Source organism: Rhamphochromis sp. 'chilingali' (genome assembly GCF_963969265.1).
Source record: "Rhamphochromis sp. 'chilingali' genome assembly, chromosome: 17".
In the NCBI taxonomy this organism is placed as follows: domain Eukaryota; kingdom Metazoa; phylum Chordata; class Actinopteri; order Cichliformes; family Cichlidae; genus Rhamphochromis; species Rhamphochromis sp. 'chilingali'.
The window spans coordinates 15,464,600-15,485,941 of NC_137944.1; the positions used below are offsets into that span (position 1 = coordinate 15,464,600).

The window sequence follows — 21,342 nt, forward strand, 5'->3', positions numbered from 1 at the left end:
GAAGAAAATGCATTTGTGTCAAATGTTTTTCTCCATTTTGTTTTTCTTTATTTAGAGGCATTTGACAAGTGGAGCTGTGTGTGAGGGGGAGGTGAAGGGGCACAAGCATTGTTGCAGAGGAGAGAATATCAAGCTGAAGTTTGATCACTTTTACAAAAACTCAGGCCCGGTCCCTCATCTGTCCCATACCAAGGAGGATGTTCCACGTTACACAGCCAAGAAATGCTAACAGAACAAAACAGCTACCGAATCAGCGAGTGTAACATCTGAGAAAGACAAAAGGGGAAGAAAAGAAAAGAAAAAAAATACAGGACTTATATCTATCTTGAAGTCTTACAAATCAGAAACAATAGGCAGGCCCTTTATCAAAAAAAACAAAAAAAACAACTGTATTGTCTTGTTTTAGCTACTGAATGCAAAAAGAAAAATTCAAGCAAAAGTTCACATGGAAGCCACACCACCAAAAATAGAGAGCAGAAGGAAATAACTATTGTTTCGAGGATTTCAATTAAAGTCAAGACATGTATATATTTATAAACACTGGGAAAAAAAATTGATCACTTGATTCTTCTCAATTCTAAAGAGTTCATGATCTTAGTTTTTAATCTTATCTGGGGGAGGGGAGCGTAGAGGTGTGGAGAAGGGTTAAATTCTGACAAATAGAAGAATGCCTCTACTTCAAATACATTTCTAAAGAGGTAGATCAAAAATAAACTGGAGGAAGGGGGAAGTTGTGGGAAGGGTGGGTTGGCAGGGAGATGGGAGATGTTAGGGACTTTTTTTTTTTTTTAAAGTATCACTTGTGCCCCTCAGTTAAGCACGGTGTTAGGAAGGCGCGCCCAAATAGAAAGTGTTTGGGGGACTGAGGTATCAGTGCGCGCTGGCGCTCAGTGGGGGCAGGGCTGGGTGCCTAGTGCCACAACAACCCCCCGCCCCCTCAGCTGAGGTAGACGGCGTTCTACTGTGGAAGCATGGATACACTCAAGCACTTTTACCACAATCAACATATTTACATTCGGCATGGAAAAAAAAAAATAACTGCATCTTTATGTTTTTGGATTCCTTTCCTTTTTTTCCCTAAAATAAACGCCAGTCAGGGTTCACCCAGTATGGTCTGTGCGCCTATCCTGGCTCGTTATTCCCTGTAAGCATAACTAAATGAAACATCAAGTACATTTGCGGGTTACAGAGACATCCTTTTGTTTAAATCATTTTCCTTGAAACTTAAAAAAAAAGTTACGTTTGCATCTATCAGTGTGACTCCCCCTACCCTCACCAGGCAGTTAACGACATCGACTTGATGGCCTTGCTACAAGGGCCACTCTGAAATGACAAAGCTCGCTCTATATGAAATTAAACCTAGTGGGGGCTTTGACCTCGCTAAGACACTCGCCAACAAAGGTGGCAGGAGGCCTGGGAACAGAACAGACCACAAACACATGCTCTGCTGACTTGAGGGCAGCTACAGGAAGGACCCCATTACAGTATTCTCTGCAGCACCCTGACCACAGCCCTCAAATAGGAAGGTGAAAGGAAATTTTGACAAATTAAAGTACCATTATCATTAACTATGGTAATCCCCCCCCCCCAAAAAAAAAAATTTAAAAAGAAAAATTGCATTGCTGCAGTCATGTACGGTTGGCATTATTTGCATGTCGTAGTTGTTTTGCACTTCTTTCTGAAGATGGTGGACCCTCAGGGGAAAAACTGAGGCGATTTTCTCTATACTTCTGTCAGCCGCCAGCTGAGGGGGCGCCAACTCTTGCTCCGGGGCTGCTATGTACAAACAGACTTTATGTACAGGGTCATCTTAAGTCACACATACACATGTACAATGCCACCTAAAGCACCAGAGTTGAAGGCAAGGTCAGTTGGCAGCTGACCAAAATTTTAAATTTTCTTAAAAAAATAAAAATGTTCAAAGACTATCAGCTTTATAAAGTATACAAAACACCACAAAGCAAAATAAAAAAAAGGAACAATTTTTTTTCATATATATAATATCTTTTCTCTTCTGAGGTACTAGATCCTGAGGTAGTTAAGTAAAAATGCATATTTAATTGGTTTTCCTGGGCAGCAGCAGTTCGGCACCATTTCCCTGTGTCAGTCGTGGCGCTGCCCTCAACTCTAAATATATATATATTTTTAATATAATTCTTTTTTGTTTATAGGTCTATCTGTAAAATGCATCCCAATTTATAAAATGCCACTTATCACAAGGGCAGGACGCCCCATATAATTCACCCTTTCAGGGGTCCTGTCCTAAAACAACCCCCCCTTAAACATGACCCACACAATCTGAGCCAACCCCCCTCCCCACGCCCCCTCCCCAAATAAATCTTTCAGGTGGTCCAAACAGGACCTTGATAGCAATGCCTTTTTCCATTCCAGAGAAAACTCATAAGAAAGCTTCACCAACCAATTAAACATCAAGAAAAAAAAAATATATATAGACCAGGTGTTCGCTAAATCTGAAGTCAACCAAAACATCTTGTCATGTTTAAAGTACAACACCAAGGCGGTGATAGGAGGGGGCGGGGGTCCTTATTTCTTTGTGTTTCTAGTGTAAAAAGAAAACAAAAAAATACAAGTTTAAACACATCCTTTGGGGATGAGTAGAGCGGTTGAGGGGTGCGCACTTGTGAGGGCAGGTGACGACGGTGGGAGCCCTCAGGAGTACATTCTCGCAGAGATGCAGAGTGGGTGGAACTTTTAGAGGCGCAGGGTCTTTCTTTTTTTTCTTAAATCAGCTACGCAGTCCCAAGTAAGACGAGGGGAGGATGTTTGGTTGGGCTCCAACAACCTTTAACCCCTGAGATGAGCATTAGGACCCACTGCCGTCATCGTCTTCTCCCCTTCCTGGACTCTGCTGCATCTGTCCTTCTGTCGAGTCTTCTTGCAAGATTCGGTCACCGTTCCTCCAGGTCCGCTGGATGTTTATTTCCTGCGTGGCATTGGAGGTTGGGGTCCAGATGCAGGCTTAAGCTGCTGCTGCTGCTGCTGCTGCTGCCTCCTCACCTGGGCTAGGATCTCCTGAATCTTCCTCTGGGCCAGCTAGGTGACAAGAGGAACAAGTGTTAAGCTAAAACTGCCGAGCAAAGCATAAAATGAAGTGTACAAGGATGCCACGCAATCTGCCCTGAGAATGCTGACCTCCTGTGCAAAATGTTAGACAAATAGCCAAATTTAGTTTGTTTGTTTTTTAAATCAATTTTGGAAGCATCTCAGCGTGCATAACGTTGTTCTTGTTATAAATGGAAATTAACTGTATGGCTACAGTGAAAGGCAAAGAATATATAGCAGTTTATTCAGTGTCAGAAAAACATGCCCAGAGCACTTTTCTTTTATGCAACTCACCTGGCATGCAAAGAAGTGTCCGCTGATCTTTACTATAACCTGGTCGTTCTCATCAGGCGTCTGGTCCCGGGGCACCACCACTTCTGCACAGGTCAAGTTCTGCAGTTCGTTTACCTGCACACACAGATCAAAATTAACTCAAAACATTTATTGGGGGCAAAAATATAAACTGAATATAATTCGGGCATGAAAGAATCTAGATTACCGTTTTCCCGCCCTTCCCAATAACTCGTCCAGCAGCAAAGGCGGGAACCTTGATATGCGCCTCCAGCTTCACCTCTTCCTTAGGTCCAAAGAAATTCTCTTCTTTTAACTTGCCAAAGATTCGACACTGAGCCTGCAGTCAGATGTGTTCAAGCACAGGTTAATCCTACCGAATTAGGTAAAAACTTCTTTCAGAAATACTTCTGCTCCACTAACACGCGAATAAATAAAATCAAGATAAATGCAAACTTCCGCTATGATTAAATAAAGTGACATCTTAATTTTTAATCTTAGCATGAGAGTTTAATGCATTTATTTGGCTGTGAACGTGCAACACCTTAAACTGAGCCTCTGGTGGTCCGACAATGATGACCATCCTCTGCTTCGCATCCATTCCTTCTGCAGGGGCGATCTGAAAGAGGTCATTAAGAAAAAGAAACTTCACTTATGCTCCAGTTCCCATCAAATGAAAACGGGAAGACGGCAAGCATCAAAATGTTATCATTGACATTCAGAGTCTCTACCCTCCTGTCAATCACTCACCTTGATTGAGGCTCCGGCAAAGTGTGACAGTTGTTTGATGTGTTGACCCTGTTTTCCAATGATGGCGCCCACTGCAAGTGCAGGAATGAACAGGTGAACAGTCTCCGATTCTGGGTGTCCCTGCTGGATATAAACAGCTTAGTACTACTGCGACTAGGAGAAGATCGCACGCACAGACCTCCCCCCCCAGAACATTTGCTCAACTTTCAAACACCAACGCGCAAATGCCAACAGTCGATCTTGTGGAAGCTGTTAAACTCATTAAGTGTCATCGGCGCTTACACCCTCTGCTTGATCAGAAGAGGCATGTTTGCCCCCGCAGCAGTAAACGCAGATGCTACCGTTATTGTCCAGTGGGGTTCCTACTCATTACTGATCAGCATGTTCCCAAAATCGTTGGGTGTTTTTGGGAACGTGCTGCATGCTCAGATTGGTGTTAAAACATTTGGCAAACAGTTGCACACCGATTCTGTTTACAGAAGCTATAGTCCGAGTTGGCTTAATGCAAAGGTTTACCGTTAGATGGAACTTGTTATTTTTTGCTAAGGAAAAAAAAAAAAAATCTCAAGTGGACAGTAATGTTTAAATAAGCTATTACACTATGGAGCCTTAATGCAAACTGGACCAGGAAATCACCAGTCTCTAGTGCGGCTGACTCAAGATCTGAAAGGGAGGTGGTTGCACTGTCTCCCCCCCAAACAAAAAAAAAAACAACAAAAAAAACAAACAGAAGTAGTACTTGTTGGTTTTGGAGCGAGTCCAATTTTCCAGTCCATGTGCCAGCTGAGGGCACACTAACAAGTTGCTTTGGCAGGCTACAAAATGTGGAGAAGGGCTGTTGATTCAGAGGATGAACTTGCCGTTCAAACCTTCACCTTCCCTGACAACTCAAATGTCATTTAGCAGAAACAATCTCCTGAAACTGATCAGAGAAAGACAGCCTCCCTATTCACTTCACAAACACACTAGGAGCTGCCTAAATGTCACAAGAGGACAAAGTGGATGCAACCCCCCTAAAAAAATAAATAAAAATAAATAAACTCAAAACAAAACCCCACAGCAAGCAGCCATAAGCCGTGCAAAGCACTTTGGGGATGGGCAACTTACAGCAAGGGACTGGCTACTCGCTGACAGCATAGGAGCCCAAAATGGCCCTTCACCCCCATAAGGACTGCACTAAAGGGGAAAAAAACAAACATGATACCGAGTGGCTAAAGACAAAGTCTCTACTCTAACAGATTTCACCAACCTGACCCAAGGAACCAGCACACCAAGCGTAACAATTAAACATGGGCTGCCCTGGATTTGTGTAATGTAGTGTATGCAGTAAGCACATATCTGCAAGAGTGTCTCACTTACTCCAAATGATGAGCATCCACTATGGGCTCCGGGAGGTGTGATATTGGACATGGAGGGACCCATGCCTGTTGATGTAGTGGGGAACAAACCTAAAGCATTCAGATTCAAGCCTGGAATCAAGTTGGATTGGAGCTGCAAAGAAAGGACAGCTCTGTTAGCAATTCACATCACCACCACATGGATTATCTAACCAACACTGCTATCACACATGATCTCTGGACAAAGGGAAAATACACCCCCCCCCCCAGGAAAGAAAAAACAAAAACAAAAAAACCCCTCAAGCTTTAAGTTTAATTTCTCACAGCAGGAAACTGTCTCCTTTAGATATGCCTGCACTACTGGAAATGCTCCTTGCAGCCTGGAGGCAGCACACTTCACGCCCACTCACTAGCTGAGCTGAAAGATGCACTGGACAATTAACCACGCTACATCACAGAATTTCTACTACTGAAGTGGACAAGTAAAGACTTCCAACAACAGCTGCCATCAAATCATATTCGTGTCTGCACATGCATCACTTTAGGTAAAGAAAACTTAAAAAAAAAAAAAAACTGACAATTTTCTGAATTAAACATCAACTCCCGAAGCAAAAAAAGCTCGACTTCAGCTGGGACTTTTGCAAACCCTGGACAAGCAAAATGAATCAAATTGTGAGCCTGAAGCATATTTTCTAGGACAGTCAGAAAATCTCAAATGAGGCATTGTCCACTTGGTAAACAACCGCACAGTGCAGCTTCTCAAGCTTTTTTCACATTCCTTGTAAACTCAGTTTCAACAGCTAAGAAGGAAGACTAATGGTACAGTCCCTCGCCACAATTTTATGGGGTTTTCCCCTCCCCAATTTTGATGGAAAATATATAAATAAAGGCCAAGGAAAGATATGAAGGGGGGAAAAAAAGAAAATCAGTTTAAGTGTGCTAAAAGATTGACTTCACTTATTGGTATTATTTTGATATAGCTCAGTCTTCATGTACAGAGCTTAACTGGAATAATGTATAATTAATGAGATCATAGAAGGCAACTTTACACGCAGATTTAAAAAACAAAACAAAAAAAAAAGAAAATCACAGCAGTGTAAGAATCACCTGTGGTTTAAAACCTGCTGGCGAAGGCTCAAAATATCAAGTGCGTTTTCCCATTTGATTGCCATGACCCATTAGTTTACATTTACATGACCTGCACCTCTTCCCAGTTACGTTGACAGTTTGTTTTTCATGAATGGTTTAAATGTGTAACGTTTGAATCGTGAGATGGGATTTCCTCCTCTTCCTTTCAGAAAAAGGGAGGTCCAGCTGATCCCATGCTAAAAGGAAGCAGTGATGCACCTTTCCTTAGCCTTCAAGGGAATTTCCTGGAGCTGTTATGATTTCCACAGACACATTGGGGGTTAGTGAGCTCTGCTAGGAAACTAAGAAAAATTTCCTCTTCACCCACAGGAGTAGCAAAAAATAAAATAAAATAAAATAAAAGTATTCCTTTCTACTGATTTCACAATACCTGACATGTGGAAGTGTCTTTTGTATTGAAGACTTAATACATAAACAAATAATAAAACACTAAAAATGTACACGTATCTTTACAAGAAAACTGAGGATGAAAGAGTGCCATTACACCATGGTAGTTTCAGATCACTCCCGTACATGTAAACGTCACTGTTCCAGTTCCTTGGCAGATTAATTTGTTATCTGATTTCTTGATTTTATGTAAACCCTAATCACAGAAAGTATCCTGGTGACTCTAAGACCTGCCAGAAAATCCCCACCTCCCCCACCCGGGGCCTGTTTAATGGCCATGTCTGGCCAGTGTACTTGAAAGCCAAGAACATTAACAGACCATCTACGTCACTTTTAAAGAAACCGGTCACATTTATATTTACTGGAACAAAGTTACTTCAGATTTCCCCTTTGAAAAAGTGATTCATTCAAATTTTAATTTTTTTTTTTAAATTGCTTACGTTCATAGCAGCCATGTCACTCTCATAGGATTCCCTGATCTTCTTCATCACTTCCTCCTCAGCTTTTGCACATGCCTCAATGGAGCCCTTTACTGTGATGGTCCGTTCTGGGTTGTACAGGGTTAGGTCCTGAAGACTGGACAGAATAAAGGTTGGAGGTGCATTAGAACTTATTGTTCTAAGTGTGGTGTAATTTTATAAACCAACCTCACAGACTGCAAACTGTCAATAGGTAGAGTTTCAATGAACTCTTTGCAACTTACGGTGAGATTGTGATCTTGGTCCCCGTTTCCTGCTCAATTTTCTTCAGGTTGCGTCCTTCTTTACCTATTAATCTTCCCACAAAGCTGTTGTGTGCAAGGATCTTTAGTGGGATCTCCTCAGTACTGTGGGAAAAAGAGGTTGCGAAGTCAAATGAAAAACAAAATCTGATACAATCAGTTCTATTACTTTTCCTACATGCTGCAAACAGACAGGGCTGATATATTTTTAAGCAAAGCCAAGATATGACGTCTGAACTCATAAGTTAAAAATGGGAGCCATTATAGGGGCGTGGAAAGCTGTTTTTAATGAAGCAGCTTTGATACGATTTGTCAAAGTGATTTATTTATAAAATTATAAATAACAGCATCACAGTTTGCAGTTATACCCTCATTTTAGTTCAGTGTAACAGTAGATTCAGCCAAAGGTTAATAGGTGACAAAACTGAACTAAGGTACACATTTACTTATTTTGTTATAAACTCACAACTTTGTGTCAAGGGCTTCCTTCTGCATGATGTCCATGATGGTTTTGCAAGCGTTCGAACAGCCTTCAGGGGTTGAGTGAATAGTGATGGGTTTCTCTGCAGCACCTGCATTCTCTTTTCTGTGGATGTCAATCCTGACACAAAGAAAAGGCGCTCATCATATCGCTGCTCAACGGCCAGCAGTGCAGAAAAGGAAAGGAGGACACCGCTGACGTGCGATGCCGAGTATAATTCCTGACCTCCGTGTACGTACTTTGAGTGGGTCTGTTTGGTGATGTTGCGGATAGTCGCGCCCTCCTTGCCAATGATCGCCCCTACAAACTGCGTGGGAACCAGCATGCGTAGCGGGATGTCTGACTGCACTTTAGGCCGGGCGCCCAAACCCGGAGAGCCAGACCGAGGGGGTCCGCGGGCATTAAAGCCTCTCCGGCCCCCTGCTGGAGGACCCTCTGGTGCCGCCGTCTCATCAGGGATGTAGGACACTTTCAAGGTATAGTTCTCCATCATAGATCCATTCAGCTTCTCCATTGCCCTGAAAAGAATTAAAGATGTTGGCATGTTAACCTCTCGATTGCTACCACCGAACGTTTAATTTAAGAGCAAAAGGCTTGCAGACATGGAGTAAAAAAACAAAACAAAAAAAAAAAAAAAAAAAACTACAAAGCTTCAAGTTTGACTCTTCATTAATTGAAGAAACCAAAAAGCAGGTAGGGACATTTAAACAAAGAGGTTTTAATGTAAATTATTTGTGTCTTAAGAACAAGGTCCAAACTCAACATTCCCAGCAGGTACTGGGGATCTGGCCAAACGCCACCTTACAGTCATCCTGTCAGCACTCACTCCTCATTAGCCTCAAGGATTTAGATTTTTAATGAACTGATCAATTATTCCAAGAGACTCTTCCAACCACTCTTGCAGAGTAGTATGATACATGTACACCAGGGGGCACCAGATGGCCAATTTAACCCCCTCCATCTCCAACACACACACACACACACACACACAGCCCCAGTTATCATTGCATGTCAAATTAAACTAGACTGGGTGTTGGAAGGAGGAAATCAGGTGCACTGTAAGAACACTTGACAGAGGAACTTGATGTGGTGTCGAACACAATGTGGGGGGGGAGGAGAAAAAAAAAGGGGGGGGGGGAGCTTGAGCAGATTCATGTCAGAGGCATCAAGACAGATGAGATAGAGGTTAATGACGTGAACACTGTGTGTGCGTACTCACAGCCTCGCCTGGTCCTTGGTAGCATACCGAACATTGACAACTGCAGTCTCTGTATCAGTGTTTACTGTGAGAATACACAAAGTCAGCACACATCCAACAATGACGGTGAAAGTTGACCAACCTGGGTTACTCTAAAATTTCATTAGGAAGCTAATAAAGCATTTACTTGAAAACAATTGTACAGTAAGGAAGGATTTGGAAAAACTGATTTCAGTGCAGGGTGTGTCTTGTAACACTAGGCTTAATCAACAGCATATTTACCTTGTTCACAGCTCTGTACTGCACCATACTGAGCAAGCATACCATCCAAAACCTGAGGGGAGAGGGAAGAAAAAAATTAAATAAAATGAATAAATAAAAAATGAGTACATTGTGTCTAAAGGATTTGATCTGAACCCACTGGTGAACAGAAGATCATCCAGAAGAACAGGCCTAGCCCACTGCCAGGACATACTCCACCAATTCTGGACCCAAGTTCAAAGATGAGTTACACTGATAAATTCGCTGCTTCTTGTAAAAGCTTGTCAACTCAAATTATGACACTCCCTGTGGGAAGCTGGTGCCTTTCATTCTTTATTTTTAATTGTTTTTTTTTTTAAATAAAACATTTTAAATAGAAAATCTTAGAAACGCTGTAAAAGGCGGACAAAAGCATAAATTGCATAATGAAGGACTTGTTTGTGGGATTTATTTGAATAGTGGCAAATGCACCAGATTAAGATCATCAGCATGTTGAATCCACACATAGAAGAGGCGTGTTGGGAGAAACCTTAGCATATGCACATAACAGAAAACCCCACGGGACTTCGTTTCACAGATGTGATCAAATGTGAGCGAGAGGAGGAGGGGGGAGCGAGCCGGCTCCCATCTGAGCTAAGACCTCCACCATGCTTGAACCCATGGCCACACCCTCAGGAGCTCAACCCCACTTTCTAGCCAACAGGACCGCATCCCCGCCTGTCCCACCTCGCACCCCAACCCTACCAACCAGACTGCCTCCCGCCTCTCTGCCATCTCCACTCTCCATCATTGGCTGCTCCAGCACCGATACGAGTTCCCTGAAGCTAGGAGTTACTGGCTGCTGGCTGGCTACTCTGCCTGTCCATCTACAGAGTCTGGCCAATGGGAATCCAGGCCATTCAGGAAAGGGTGGGGTACATTCCAGCAGGAAACAGCAGCAGCTGGGGGAGGGGTGTGAGTTCATGCTACACATTCTGTGAATCAGCGCACATGGAAGGGAAGGGGAAACAGTCCAGGCCCACCCACTCACTACAGCTCGTGAACACGCTGCTACTCTCGCCACCATTCTCTAGCTGGAAGGTTTTTACACACACAAAATATGACCCGTTTGTCTTATCTACCTGATAAGATACAAACAAGGCCTTTGCATCAAAAGACCTCTTTCTATTCAGTTCCTCCATTCTTCTAAATCACCTCCCCCCTCGCTTTTGAGGGGAGAGGAATCTCCATGTCACCTTTAGAGAAAGCTGCCTCGCTACATAGGTACATACATACATGGGTGTATCTGGAGCTGGAGTTTAGGAACATGCGTAGGCAAAGCGAGCCCCCCATTACTTACACAAAACACAAAACCTTGAGCGTGTCCATAGCCATTTGATCATACTGACTGAAGCAGGCTGAAATCTAAAGTCATGCATTAACCTTTACACTCTTGTAGTTCAGAACAGTGTGGAACAATTGTGCAATTGAACATGAGAATTCTCTTGTTTGGCTTCCATGGTCTTGACAAAGCAGATTTTTTATTATTCCTTTTTTTTTTTTAAAATATATAAATTGCGGTGCAAGCACACACCAAGACAGCTAAACCTCTGCAGTGGAGGTGATGTAGCTGGGGGGAGGGAGTCACGTAAAGCCGTGTTAAAGCTGCCACATTCCACATGCAAGTGCGTAATTTTGACTTTAGATAAATTGCAACATTTTAAAGCTTTTAAAAAAAAAAAAAAAATCACTGCCAAAGTTCAAAAATTTGCAATTTAAGCTCACATAAAATTTTTTTTAGGTGTGCCCAACAGATTAGTGTGTAAGAACGTGGAGCAGACACCAGTTTGTGTTTTGTTTTTTTAAATGCAGGGGGGGGAGAAACAAAAAAGAAAAAAAAAAAAAGAAAAAAAAAAAAAGGTGCTACGCATGACACACATACTGTTGCTCAACAGACCATTTCTTTCCCCTACTAATCAGGCAACGGCCTTGAAGTCCTGACCATGTCAAAGCTCAACATTTCTATTGGTATTCATCCCACCCCCCATTTCACGTGTAGCTTTTGTGCAAATTAATTACGTCAGCTTAGTTTAAACCCGTCAGAATACTCACTTCTTAACCTCATGAACTTATACATCTGAGAACAATTTTGTAAAATTTAAAAATCAGTTTTCTGAAGAATTTACAGAAGAGAAAATTTGTTTGGGGTTTTTTGGAAGGGGGGTGTCTAATATATCAAGGTACACTATGAAACTCAAAAATCAAGTCAAATAATACACCCTGTTAAATACTACTTTATGTAGCAGCTGTCATTTTGGAGCTGAATAGCAAACACTAAGTCTTGAACTGTTATTTCAGACAATGCTTAAAATACAGGGGTTTTTTTTTACAGTTTAATGCAACAGCGTAATAAGCCTCAAATTGTGCATTGCGTAAAATGTGTCCAGCAAATTAAGATCCACCTCATTTCCATGTGAGCTTGCACCGCTAACCATCTCACAAACCTGACAAAAGCATTACAGATGTGTCTGTTGCAGTGGTCTGCATACAATTGAGCAAGGGCTGATTTTATTTTGCCACCTTTCTCAATGTCAGGTACTGATACCTGTAGCAAATAATAAAACTACCAATACCCACATGCATTGTATGTTTTAGACAAAGAAAAATTCACAAGTATCAAACAAGTAAAATGACAATTTAAAGGAAAAAAATAATGCACTGCCATACACTAAAGGAGGACTTAAAGCCAGGCCAACCCCTGGGTTGCATGAATCTTTCACAACCCTTCAGACAACACTGATTTATTTTTAATTCATTTCCACTTTTTTGTGCAAGAACACACATTGAAAGTGAAAGCCTCATCTCACACACACACACACACACACACAAGCCCATGTGATCAGTGGTGAAGGACACCATGGCAAAACAATCAACTCACGTTTCCCCATTTAAAAACATCAGCATGCAGCTTTTTTGTTTTACAAGTCTCTGCGAGCAGCAAACGCATGTAGATCCAGTGCTACAAACATACTCCTGCCTGAGCCCGTCAGCATCATCTGGAGAGTCTACCCTCATTAAATCTTTTTTTTCCCTAAAAAGCCAAAACACCACAACACTCAAAGGTAGTGAAAATTTAATAAAAACAAATTAAAATCTCTAATCCTGACTGTCAACTGCCTAGTGACATTAGTAAGAGTCCCCCACCCTCCTTACCCACCGATACCAGTCAGTATGTTGCACTAAGCTACAGCAGCCAAAGTCAAACTAATCATCAAGTGCATGCTCAATTGAAACCCAAAAGGAGGCAAGGTAACTCCAGAGGCCACTAAACGAGAGCCCAGTTGGGCTGCCCCATGGTGCCCCGCCCTGGAAGCAGTTAGCAGCCTGTTAGCACTCACCTCCCACTGCATGTGAGGCGGGATGTTCCTGATCTGCAGCTTACAGCTCCTGGAGAGAGAACAAGAGGGAAAGAGGGTGAGGGGTGAATGGATAAAGAAAGTGAAGGTAGATGGGACAAAAGATGGAAGAGAAAGCAACAGCTAGTTAATAAGTGACAATACCAAGGATAATACAGAAGAGGTTTGTGTTTTGTTTTGTTTTTTTTTTAAAAACCCCAAAGGACTTATTTCTCAGTAAGATGGACACTGACAGAAGGTCTTTAATTCCACTCTAAACTCAGGTGTACTGAAACAGCCTGCATGAAATAGAAAGGAGAGAAAAAAAAAAAAAAAAAAAGTGGGGTAGTTTAGTTTCGAGTTTCCCAAAATTCAAATTAATGTAACACACGCACACAATCACATACACCACGCCCTTCTCCCAAATTACCAGCTGTGTTACAGAGAGCAAAGAGTGACAAGGGGAAGAAGGGGACAAGAGGGGGGGAAAAAGTAAATCCAACAGATGGTGGTAGTAGTAAGATGCATCACGAAGAAAGCTGGGGGGGGGGAAGAAAACACATCTACGCAACCTGACTCTAGCATGCATCCTATAGTACAGAATCATGAGATTTTAACAACTTCAAGTCTCAGACCCATTGGGTTTTTTTGGGTTGTTCCCCCCTCATCTCTTCTTACATCACACTACATAGGAAAAAAAAAAAAAAAAGGCACTTGCTCAGAGTGTGCATGCAGAAGACGCAAGTGAAGACAAACAGTTGAGTTTTGCATTGTTGCATAGGAAGGAATAATTGAGACAGAATTATTGCTTATGGCTCCCACTTTCATTATGTTTACAGCTGCATAAGTGTAGTGGTTATGTGTGGAGGTCATGCAGACAGTAGGCCTTCTGAATCAGTTACTCTAGGTTTCATAAGGGTCTGTCTGCATGTTGTGTAAAAATGTGAGAAAAGTACAAGCCACTCCAAAGTCCACTGCCTGTTGACACACACACCTAAAGAAAAGGTGTACATATGGCTTGGAGCTGAGGCATGCGCGCACACACACACACACGACGTGGAATGAAACCTTGACCCCAGACCAGTTCCACATCGCCTTTACATGCACATTATACACACGTCGCACATTATACACACACACACACACACACACAGTTCCGTGCAGTCAGTTTAGCGTTACGTGCACATTTTTGCCCCTTGTGTAAAGTCTAGAATTTCACTACATATTTTCACCCCCTTTTCTCTCAAATGTCCCCGAGCGCCTCTGGATCTACATGTACAGGGCAGATTTATTTTTTCTTTTCTTCTAAAAAGACCATTAACAGTGTGGTAGTTTGCACAAGATGGCACCTTTCAACATGCAGCATTGATGAACTCCCCTTTTACACAGTGAACTTAATTTTTAAGATCAAGATTCACTACACAAATTTGAAACTTTCCATACATGAATGTGCGCACACTAAAAATTGTACTGCATGTGTACAATAAGGCAGCGGTCCCCAACCCCCGGGCCTCGGACCGGTACGTGAGTCGTTTGGTACCGGGCCGCGAGAGTTGAGGCTCAGGTGTGAAATGTATGGTTTTCAGGGTTTTTAATCGGTTTTCAGCGTTATTTTGTTATCGTTTTGATCATTAACTCGGATTTCCTGGGTCTTTTCACGTGTGTTATGAATAAATCTTTTTTTCGGTACCAGTTTTATTTTGTTGTATTTATCCGCGACACATTAAAGGCCGGTCCGTGAAAAATATTGTCGGGCATAAACCGGTCTGTGGCGCAAAAAAGGTTGGAGACCGCTGCAATAAGGGCCATAAAGCTGAAATTACTCAACTTAGCCACTAGGACTACAGTCACACTTATAGGGGTACAATATATTTAGTACCACGCATTAAAGAAACTACTTAACTCTAAATGGGCAAATTGTAAAGAAAACTTCCCAAATAACTCCCACCAGGAATTTCAGCCCTTTCCGGCCCACTGTGCCATTCCTGGCTGATCTTGCAGCATCTCCCCACACATTTGGTATGCTCTGCATTGCGGTGGGAACGCCATGCGAAATGTGCAAATGCACAAAGCACTTCCAGTTGGATTAACCTATACCCACCCACCCACACACACAAGAAGTCAGCCAGGGTATGTGGTGGGGTGGGGGTGTGTGGGTGGTATACATTCCCCAGTCCCAGTCTTTGATTTGGGGAGGGGTGGGTGTGTGTGAGGCTGTGTGAGTGGGGTGTGGTATGGGGGGGGGATAGCCCAGTTTCAAGCAAGGGTAACAAGGGCCCTCTCTGCCCCGTGGGGGTGGGGCCCCGTTGCCATGGACACAGACAAGTCCACTGACAGGAACATGTAGAGCAGGGTTAAAAGTGGGAGGGGGAGGAAAGGAGGGAGGGCCAAGAGTGACTAGGGTTGGCTCGTCATGTGATGGCCAGGAGGAGGCCGAGCACCTTATTTACTTTCAAACGGACCAACATTCTACACATTCGTCCCCATTCTTGGAGCCCAGCTGAGACCTGTGGCCTCCTGATGGGAGACCGTGCATACAGGTGGTTTCAATAGACACGTATACACAAGCATGCAAATGTATACTACAACAGCGTTCATAAGTTGAGCAGAATAATGCTACATGATACCTGTAGTCATCTCCATTTCTTTTCCTCACTCATCCCGCCCCCATAATGAAGCACTGTACGTCAACACCATTGTTGACAGAGAGAAACACACGAGGTCTGTGCTCAACGCCCATCCACAGCCACTGCTTATTCAGAAGGCAGAGGTTCTGAATGACTGAACTCCACACAGTCTGGTTTCCACTGCCCTCACAGGCCTTACGTGCATGCAAACCATGAACCCAATAAACTACATTAATGCATTTGGATATATTGAAATTCTTGGCAGTTCCAGAGTTGAACAGTTAGAGCTTGCCATATGCGAAAAGCCATTATGCACCGATGTCTTTACCTCCAGATCTTACAGAACAGGTTTAAGAACAAGCTATAAGTGCAATGCCAGTCTGATTTGAGTCTAGACTGAGGGAGAGTTAGCATTTGCCTGCAGTCCAAGTAAAACAAGGGGCCACATTCATAATTCTCTGGCACCCCAACTCATCTTTTTCTTTTCTTTTTTTTGGAGGGGGGGGTGCAGGTGGGGCCCCACGCTGACCCTGTGACCGAGAATTCTTACACTAGGAGTGATTTCTATAAGCAACCATGAGAAGTTTGAGTACTGTCTCAATTTAATTTACAATTTAAACCCAGCTTTAGAAACAAAATCACCAGTACTAAAATGTTACTAAAGAACTGAGTTTAAAGGAAGTTGTGTACATTTAAACATGCGTGTTTGATGTCGGTCTTCCTCTCAAATACACATACCCCACCCCCTTACAACCATGCCATTGTCTTTCTTCCAGTACATGTGCACATATGTGCACGTGGGAATGGGCAAGTTGCATTTTTTTACGTTGTTGGAAAAAAATAAAAAATAAAAATATCCAAGTAGCGAGTAGAATTCAACCCTATACATCACCTCAATTTGGGTTTACCTGTGGTGCAATTGCATCATAGGAGATTTTTAAAACCATTTATTTATTAGTTGTTTTTTGGGTTTTTTTTATGTCTACGTACACAAATACATGAAAATATGAAACTAGGTCAGAGCTTTACACAACTGAATTTTTAAGCTGAAGAAAAATTACAGGCTTTCCACAGAACAATCGTATAAAGGAGATATTGGCGAGAATAAGTGAATGTTATCTTTAAAATGGCGGATTTTTTTTTTGCTTCAAAAGACTTTAACACATTTTTTTTTTTTAGGAAAAGGTCACGCAACGTAAAAAGCAAACGTTCATAAATTAACTCAAAGTTAAATAACCAAAAGCGCCGTGTATGTGCAGAAAATGAGTTTCCAATTAAATAATTACGTTGCGTTATACTGTTAATGCCTACAGCCCATTTTTTAAGACTCCTTAAGACAAACCCAATGTTACACCAAATGCATAGATCATAATTTTGGTGCCCCTTTGGTCACACGCGTGATAGAGGCATGAGAATACGCACAAAATTATTATTTTTTTTTTAAATGTAATTGGGCTCTAACCTGGTTCGCTTGAAACTATAAAAATACCACATCCCCACAAACCATGTCATCGTATTCAGTGGAATCTGTATGAACTCCAAACTATAGCCACCCCACCCTTGATCCTCGTCTGCTCTAGCACTTCCCCCTTAAGGTTCAAAGGTGATTGGCCAAGCCCCCCCCCCCCCAGTTCATATTTTCAAGCTGGAGTGCAAAGAGGGGCCCCAGTGTCCGTGTGTGTGTATGCGCGTGTGTGTAGCGTATACTCAGAATACTGTTCCCATTGACTGTGTTCCATGTAGCAAAGGAAGGGCACGTTTTTTTACCTTTCTGAAATGTGGCGCAAACTCGACTCGGTGTGCACAAAAACACAATCACCACAGCGTTTAGAGGGGACGTCTGAAGATCTGACGCAAATTCTCATTTAAGTACACCTGGTTTATTTAACCAAGCTACAATTTAGACCAGCAGCCCACCGGGAAATGCTTCTGTGATGTCCACGTGGAAAATACATTTCATGTAAAGGTCTCGCGAATTCTGCGTTTGCTCCATTTTATATCCAAAACGCTTTAAATAAATACAAGTCACGGGGAGCAGTTTTTTTTTTTTAATGCCAACGTGTTTCAGCAGGAATTTGTAATTTCAAGTGTGACCCATTTCTTTACATAAGAGCAGATCAGTTAAACGTTGAGAGCAAACAATGCAAACCTGCAATACTAGTCAGAAATTGCCGCAACTATCATCAACCAAAAGCAATTTAATTCAGGAAAATGCTAATTTTTCACCAAACAGCATCGCCACCAAATAATATAAAAATACACACACCATGTCAAAAATGGCCCTTATTTTTAAGTCCACTGCACATATTCCGAGAACCACACAAAAAAAATATATTGTGCACCTTTGGAAATCATACACCGTACCGCCCAGTGTGGTTACGGGCGTCTAACTCTGAAACCATAGGGTTTTCGTGACTTGGGTCCCAAACCTCCCATTCCACTCGCGTTTGGAGTCCATCTCATGCAACAGCAGCACAATGTGCTGAGGAGGGCGGAAGCGTAGGGCAAACAAGGGAGAATGACGGGCAGATCATTCTCAAATGGACGACTTCACAAGGCCTGTACGCCTCAAATCCAGCCTGCACTCACTCAGCACACATTTCAGCCTGCACACTTTGGTACTCGCCCTGAGCTTTGTGCTTTAATATCGCCAAGAACTGCACATATACACTAAACACATACACACGAGGGAATGGAGCAAGCGAGGAGAAGACAACCATGAGGTGGTTTAACTCAAATGCACGACGGTTTTTGGAGCACCCCCTCAGTCATGGCGAGAGGAAGGAACAGAGCGCCATACGCCCCTTTTATTTGACCCCAAAAAGCATTCAGGGAAAAAAGAAAGAGGGGGGGGGTGATGGGCGTACGTATTTTAACTAAAATAAATATGTAAAGCTTGGCAACAAACACACATGCAGCATTATTAAAACACACTCGCACAGACACACACGAGGTCAAAGTAAAAAAAAAAAAAAAAAAGAGAGTGTGACGAGGAAGAGAGGGTGACTACAATTTAAAAATATATGTGGGGCTTCTACGAGTTTAACCAAGCACTATTTAATAAAAACCCACGTACCTTTGACGTTTAGGGACCGAGTGCTCCACTTCGAGAACTTTTCCGTGAAGTTCAACTTTACCTTAAAAAGAAAAGAGAAATTTAAATTAGCAAAATACAGCTACGTTAATTTCATTAACCACATGACATCTCGTGTAGGCCTCCATACTGCTGAGTAAACAACCACCCCCCAAAAAAAGAAAACAGGGGTTAATGTTTACTACTAAAAATCCAGAGAAGCATACATAAGCATGACTGCGAGCTGGATATTTCTCGCATAGGAGCACAAATTGTTCAAAGTGTGCGAGCCACTGGTAGCACGAGGACAAATGAGCCTGACATTAGCACTATTCGTAAAAATAGTGAACGAGTTTAGCTCAGCTATTACGTGTTCTGTAGGTGCACGCTTAACTTGAAATTAGACAACAAGCCGTGAAGGGTTGGAGTGATTAATGTACAAAAAAAAAAAGCTAAATGTGGATTGCCTGCCTGAGTTTGTGTTGGCCAAATGTAGGCCAACACAATTAAACCACCTGGTGTGTCAGCATGGACGAAATGGCTTCACAGTATAGCGAGTGGAGGCTGTTGGAGAAGGCCTGTATTTTGAAACCTGGAGAAGAGTGAAAGTTCCAGTAGAAACTGGTGAAAGCGACGACACATTACTCTTCAATCGTGCCAAGCTGGGGCTGTGTGATAGAGCTCACAATAAGGGTTCACTTCACGGCTTCCACAACCCCCGCTCGCTGCCCTGAACGGACATAACGCGCATTGCTCACACTGAGCAGTTTACTCTAGCATTTTACCAAGCCACACTCAGTCAAATTACAAGGGCAGAATTTCACTCAAACCTGGGGGAAGCCATTTGTGTGAGCCCCACGGTGTCAAAAGGCCAAGTAAAGGTTGTGTGAGAGAAAGAAACGCTTGGATACACCCCCACCCTACAGGACTACATGCGTTTCTCATAGGGTACCCCCCACCACCAACACCAGAAGTAAAGCAATCTTCACACAATTGCAGCAGTTTGGGATAATTTCCTAATAGCACCTTTTTGCCCCAGATTGTCTCACCTGAAAGAACATCGATGGCCTTCATTGCTGCCTTCTCGTCCGGGCAATCCACAAACGCATAGCCAGTTTTGACAAGAAATGGACCACTGTGCGGAATCTTCCACTGCTCAAAGATAGTTTCGAAGTCCTCCTCGCTCGCCTCTGCGCTTACGTTGCCAATGTATAGCTTATTCATGTTCTGCGCCGAAAGGGACAATCTTTACGCTGAGGGAGAGATAGTTATTTGCTCTCGCGGATGTGCAGTGTTTGGAGTAGCCTAAATCGCCTTTACTACTACGGAGTGGCTGTAGCGTGCTTCCCGGTCGTTCAAGCCACAGATAGATTTAAACTGGCAGCCTCACGGTGCGTTTGCGCTCCCTCGCCCCTCTGTCTCTATCGCGCAATAAATAAATGCTCAATTATTAATCTCGTGTCTCCGAACGATGGCGGGCTGGGTGAAAAGGAGGAGAAACTACTTTGTGTCTTCCTCCAAACCCCTTGGCAAAGAGACAGAGAATGTCACACACGGTAAGGCTGGCGCCCGCCTCTAAGTCTAGAACCTAGAATAAGAAGAAGAAGAAGGGGGGAGAGAAAAAAAATCCTCAGCTATTCCGGCTTTTTTGAATGAGCCACGTGTTCAAACTACAAATCAGCCCACACGTGAGGAATCCCAATTGCTCAATTAAGTGTTTGGGATTGGGGAAAATTGCACGGGAGTCTGGGGTGGGGACAGCAAAGGGGAGTGAAGAAAAAAAGGAGGGGAAGAGTGGATTGGTGTTGGGAAAAAACCTGGCGAGCTTTGTGCGTAAAGGGATTCCGTGAGAAACTAGTGTATCTTTACTAGAATCACATTCGTGTGCCTTTCTCTGCACAGCCTCGACTCTCATTGGTCAAATGAGGAATAGTAAAAACGGCGGTGCGCGCACGCACACCCATAGCAGGGAGACGCTGATATTGCCAGGGCTTGTGCGCACGGCTGTGCTAAGTGCGCTATATTGGCGACACAACGGATGGAAAAGGGGGTGGGGCCACTCATAAATGATTTTTTTTTTTACACCATATTGTCAAATTGCATATAGAGCGCATTCAGTTGTACGTATTTTGAGTGGGGAAAGGTCCTGTGAAACTCCTTGGGCCCTCACGCATTGTGGGAATGACACGTAGGCTACTACTCTCCATGACGGCATCCATCTTCTGAGTGGAGTGGAGCCATGCCCTCTCTGATCCACAACTCAAAGTCCAACAGCAGGCCCCATTTGTTCTTGGTCACGTCGAGGGGGTATCTTTGGGCGAAATGAGTGCAGCCACGCCATTTGTTTTGTCGTCTTTCGGGCTGTTTGGCACAACTACGAAGCGTTGGCCATGTGGAGCGAATCACACATGGCGAATCCTCTCTGCTATACCCCAGCATGGATTTGAATTTGCTGAAAGAGGGAGGGGTCTCCCACACCAATGTGCCCCTAGCGTACTATGTAAAGCAAAGCCCAGTTCAATCACGTGTGGAATACGTGTCTTAAAACATTACACAACTGTCTGTAAGATTTTGTAAACCATAGGCAGAGGTCGACAGTTTACGAACGGGTCGCTCCACGGGTCATTTCT

The 21,342-nt window shown here is 43.1% G+C and overlaps 1 protein-coding gene across 5 annotated transcripts; it reads right to left on the bottom strand.

Annotated features, from left to right (window-relative positions):
• Window positions 1-360: 360 nt before the first annotated feature.
• igf2bp3 (insulin-like growth factor 2 mRNA binding protein 3) lies at window positions 361-20,548 on the bottom strand. 5 transcript variants are annotated; one of them, XM_080862386.1, is made up of 16 exons: window positions 19,762-20,548; window positions 18,716-18,776; window positions 13,016-13,064; window positions 9,660-9,711; window positions 9,399-9,462; window positions 8,419-8,697; window positions 8,165-8,299; window positions 7,681-7,803; window positions 7,418-7,553; window positions 5,464-5,595; window positions 5,212-5,280; window positions 4,105-4,227; window positions 3,899-3,973; window positions 3,563-3,694; window positions 3,358-3,471; window positions 361-3,054 (listed from the first exon to the last, which is right to left on the bottom strand). In XM_080862386.1, exons 1-16 carry the CDS (start codon window positions 19,934-19,936, stop codon window positions 2,938-2,940), a joined length of 1,836 nt encoding a protein of 611 aa, XP_080718512.1. In that variant the 5' UTR covers window positions 19,937-20,548; the 3' UTR covers window positions 361-2,937. The 5 variants fall into 5 exon arrangements, with proteins under 5 accessions (XP_080718512.1, XP_080718508.1, XP_080718509.1 ...); XM_080862382.1 differs by lacking the exon at window positions 5,212-5,280 and having other exon boundaries at window positions 19,762-20,546; XM_080862383.1 differs by lacking the exon at window positions 5,212-5,280 and having other exon boundaries at window positions 4,105-4,224; window positions 19,762-20,545.
• Window positions 20,549-21,342: the final 794 nt, after the last annotated feature.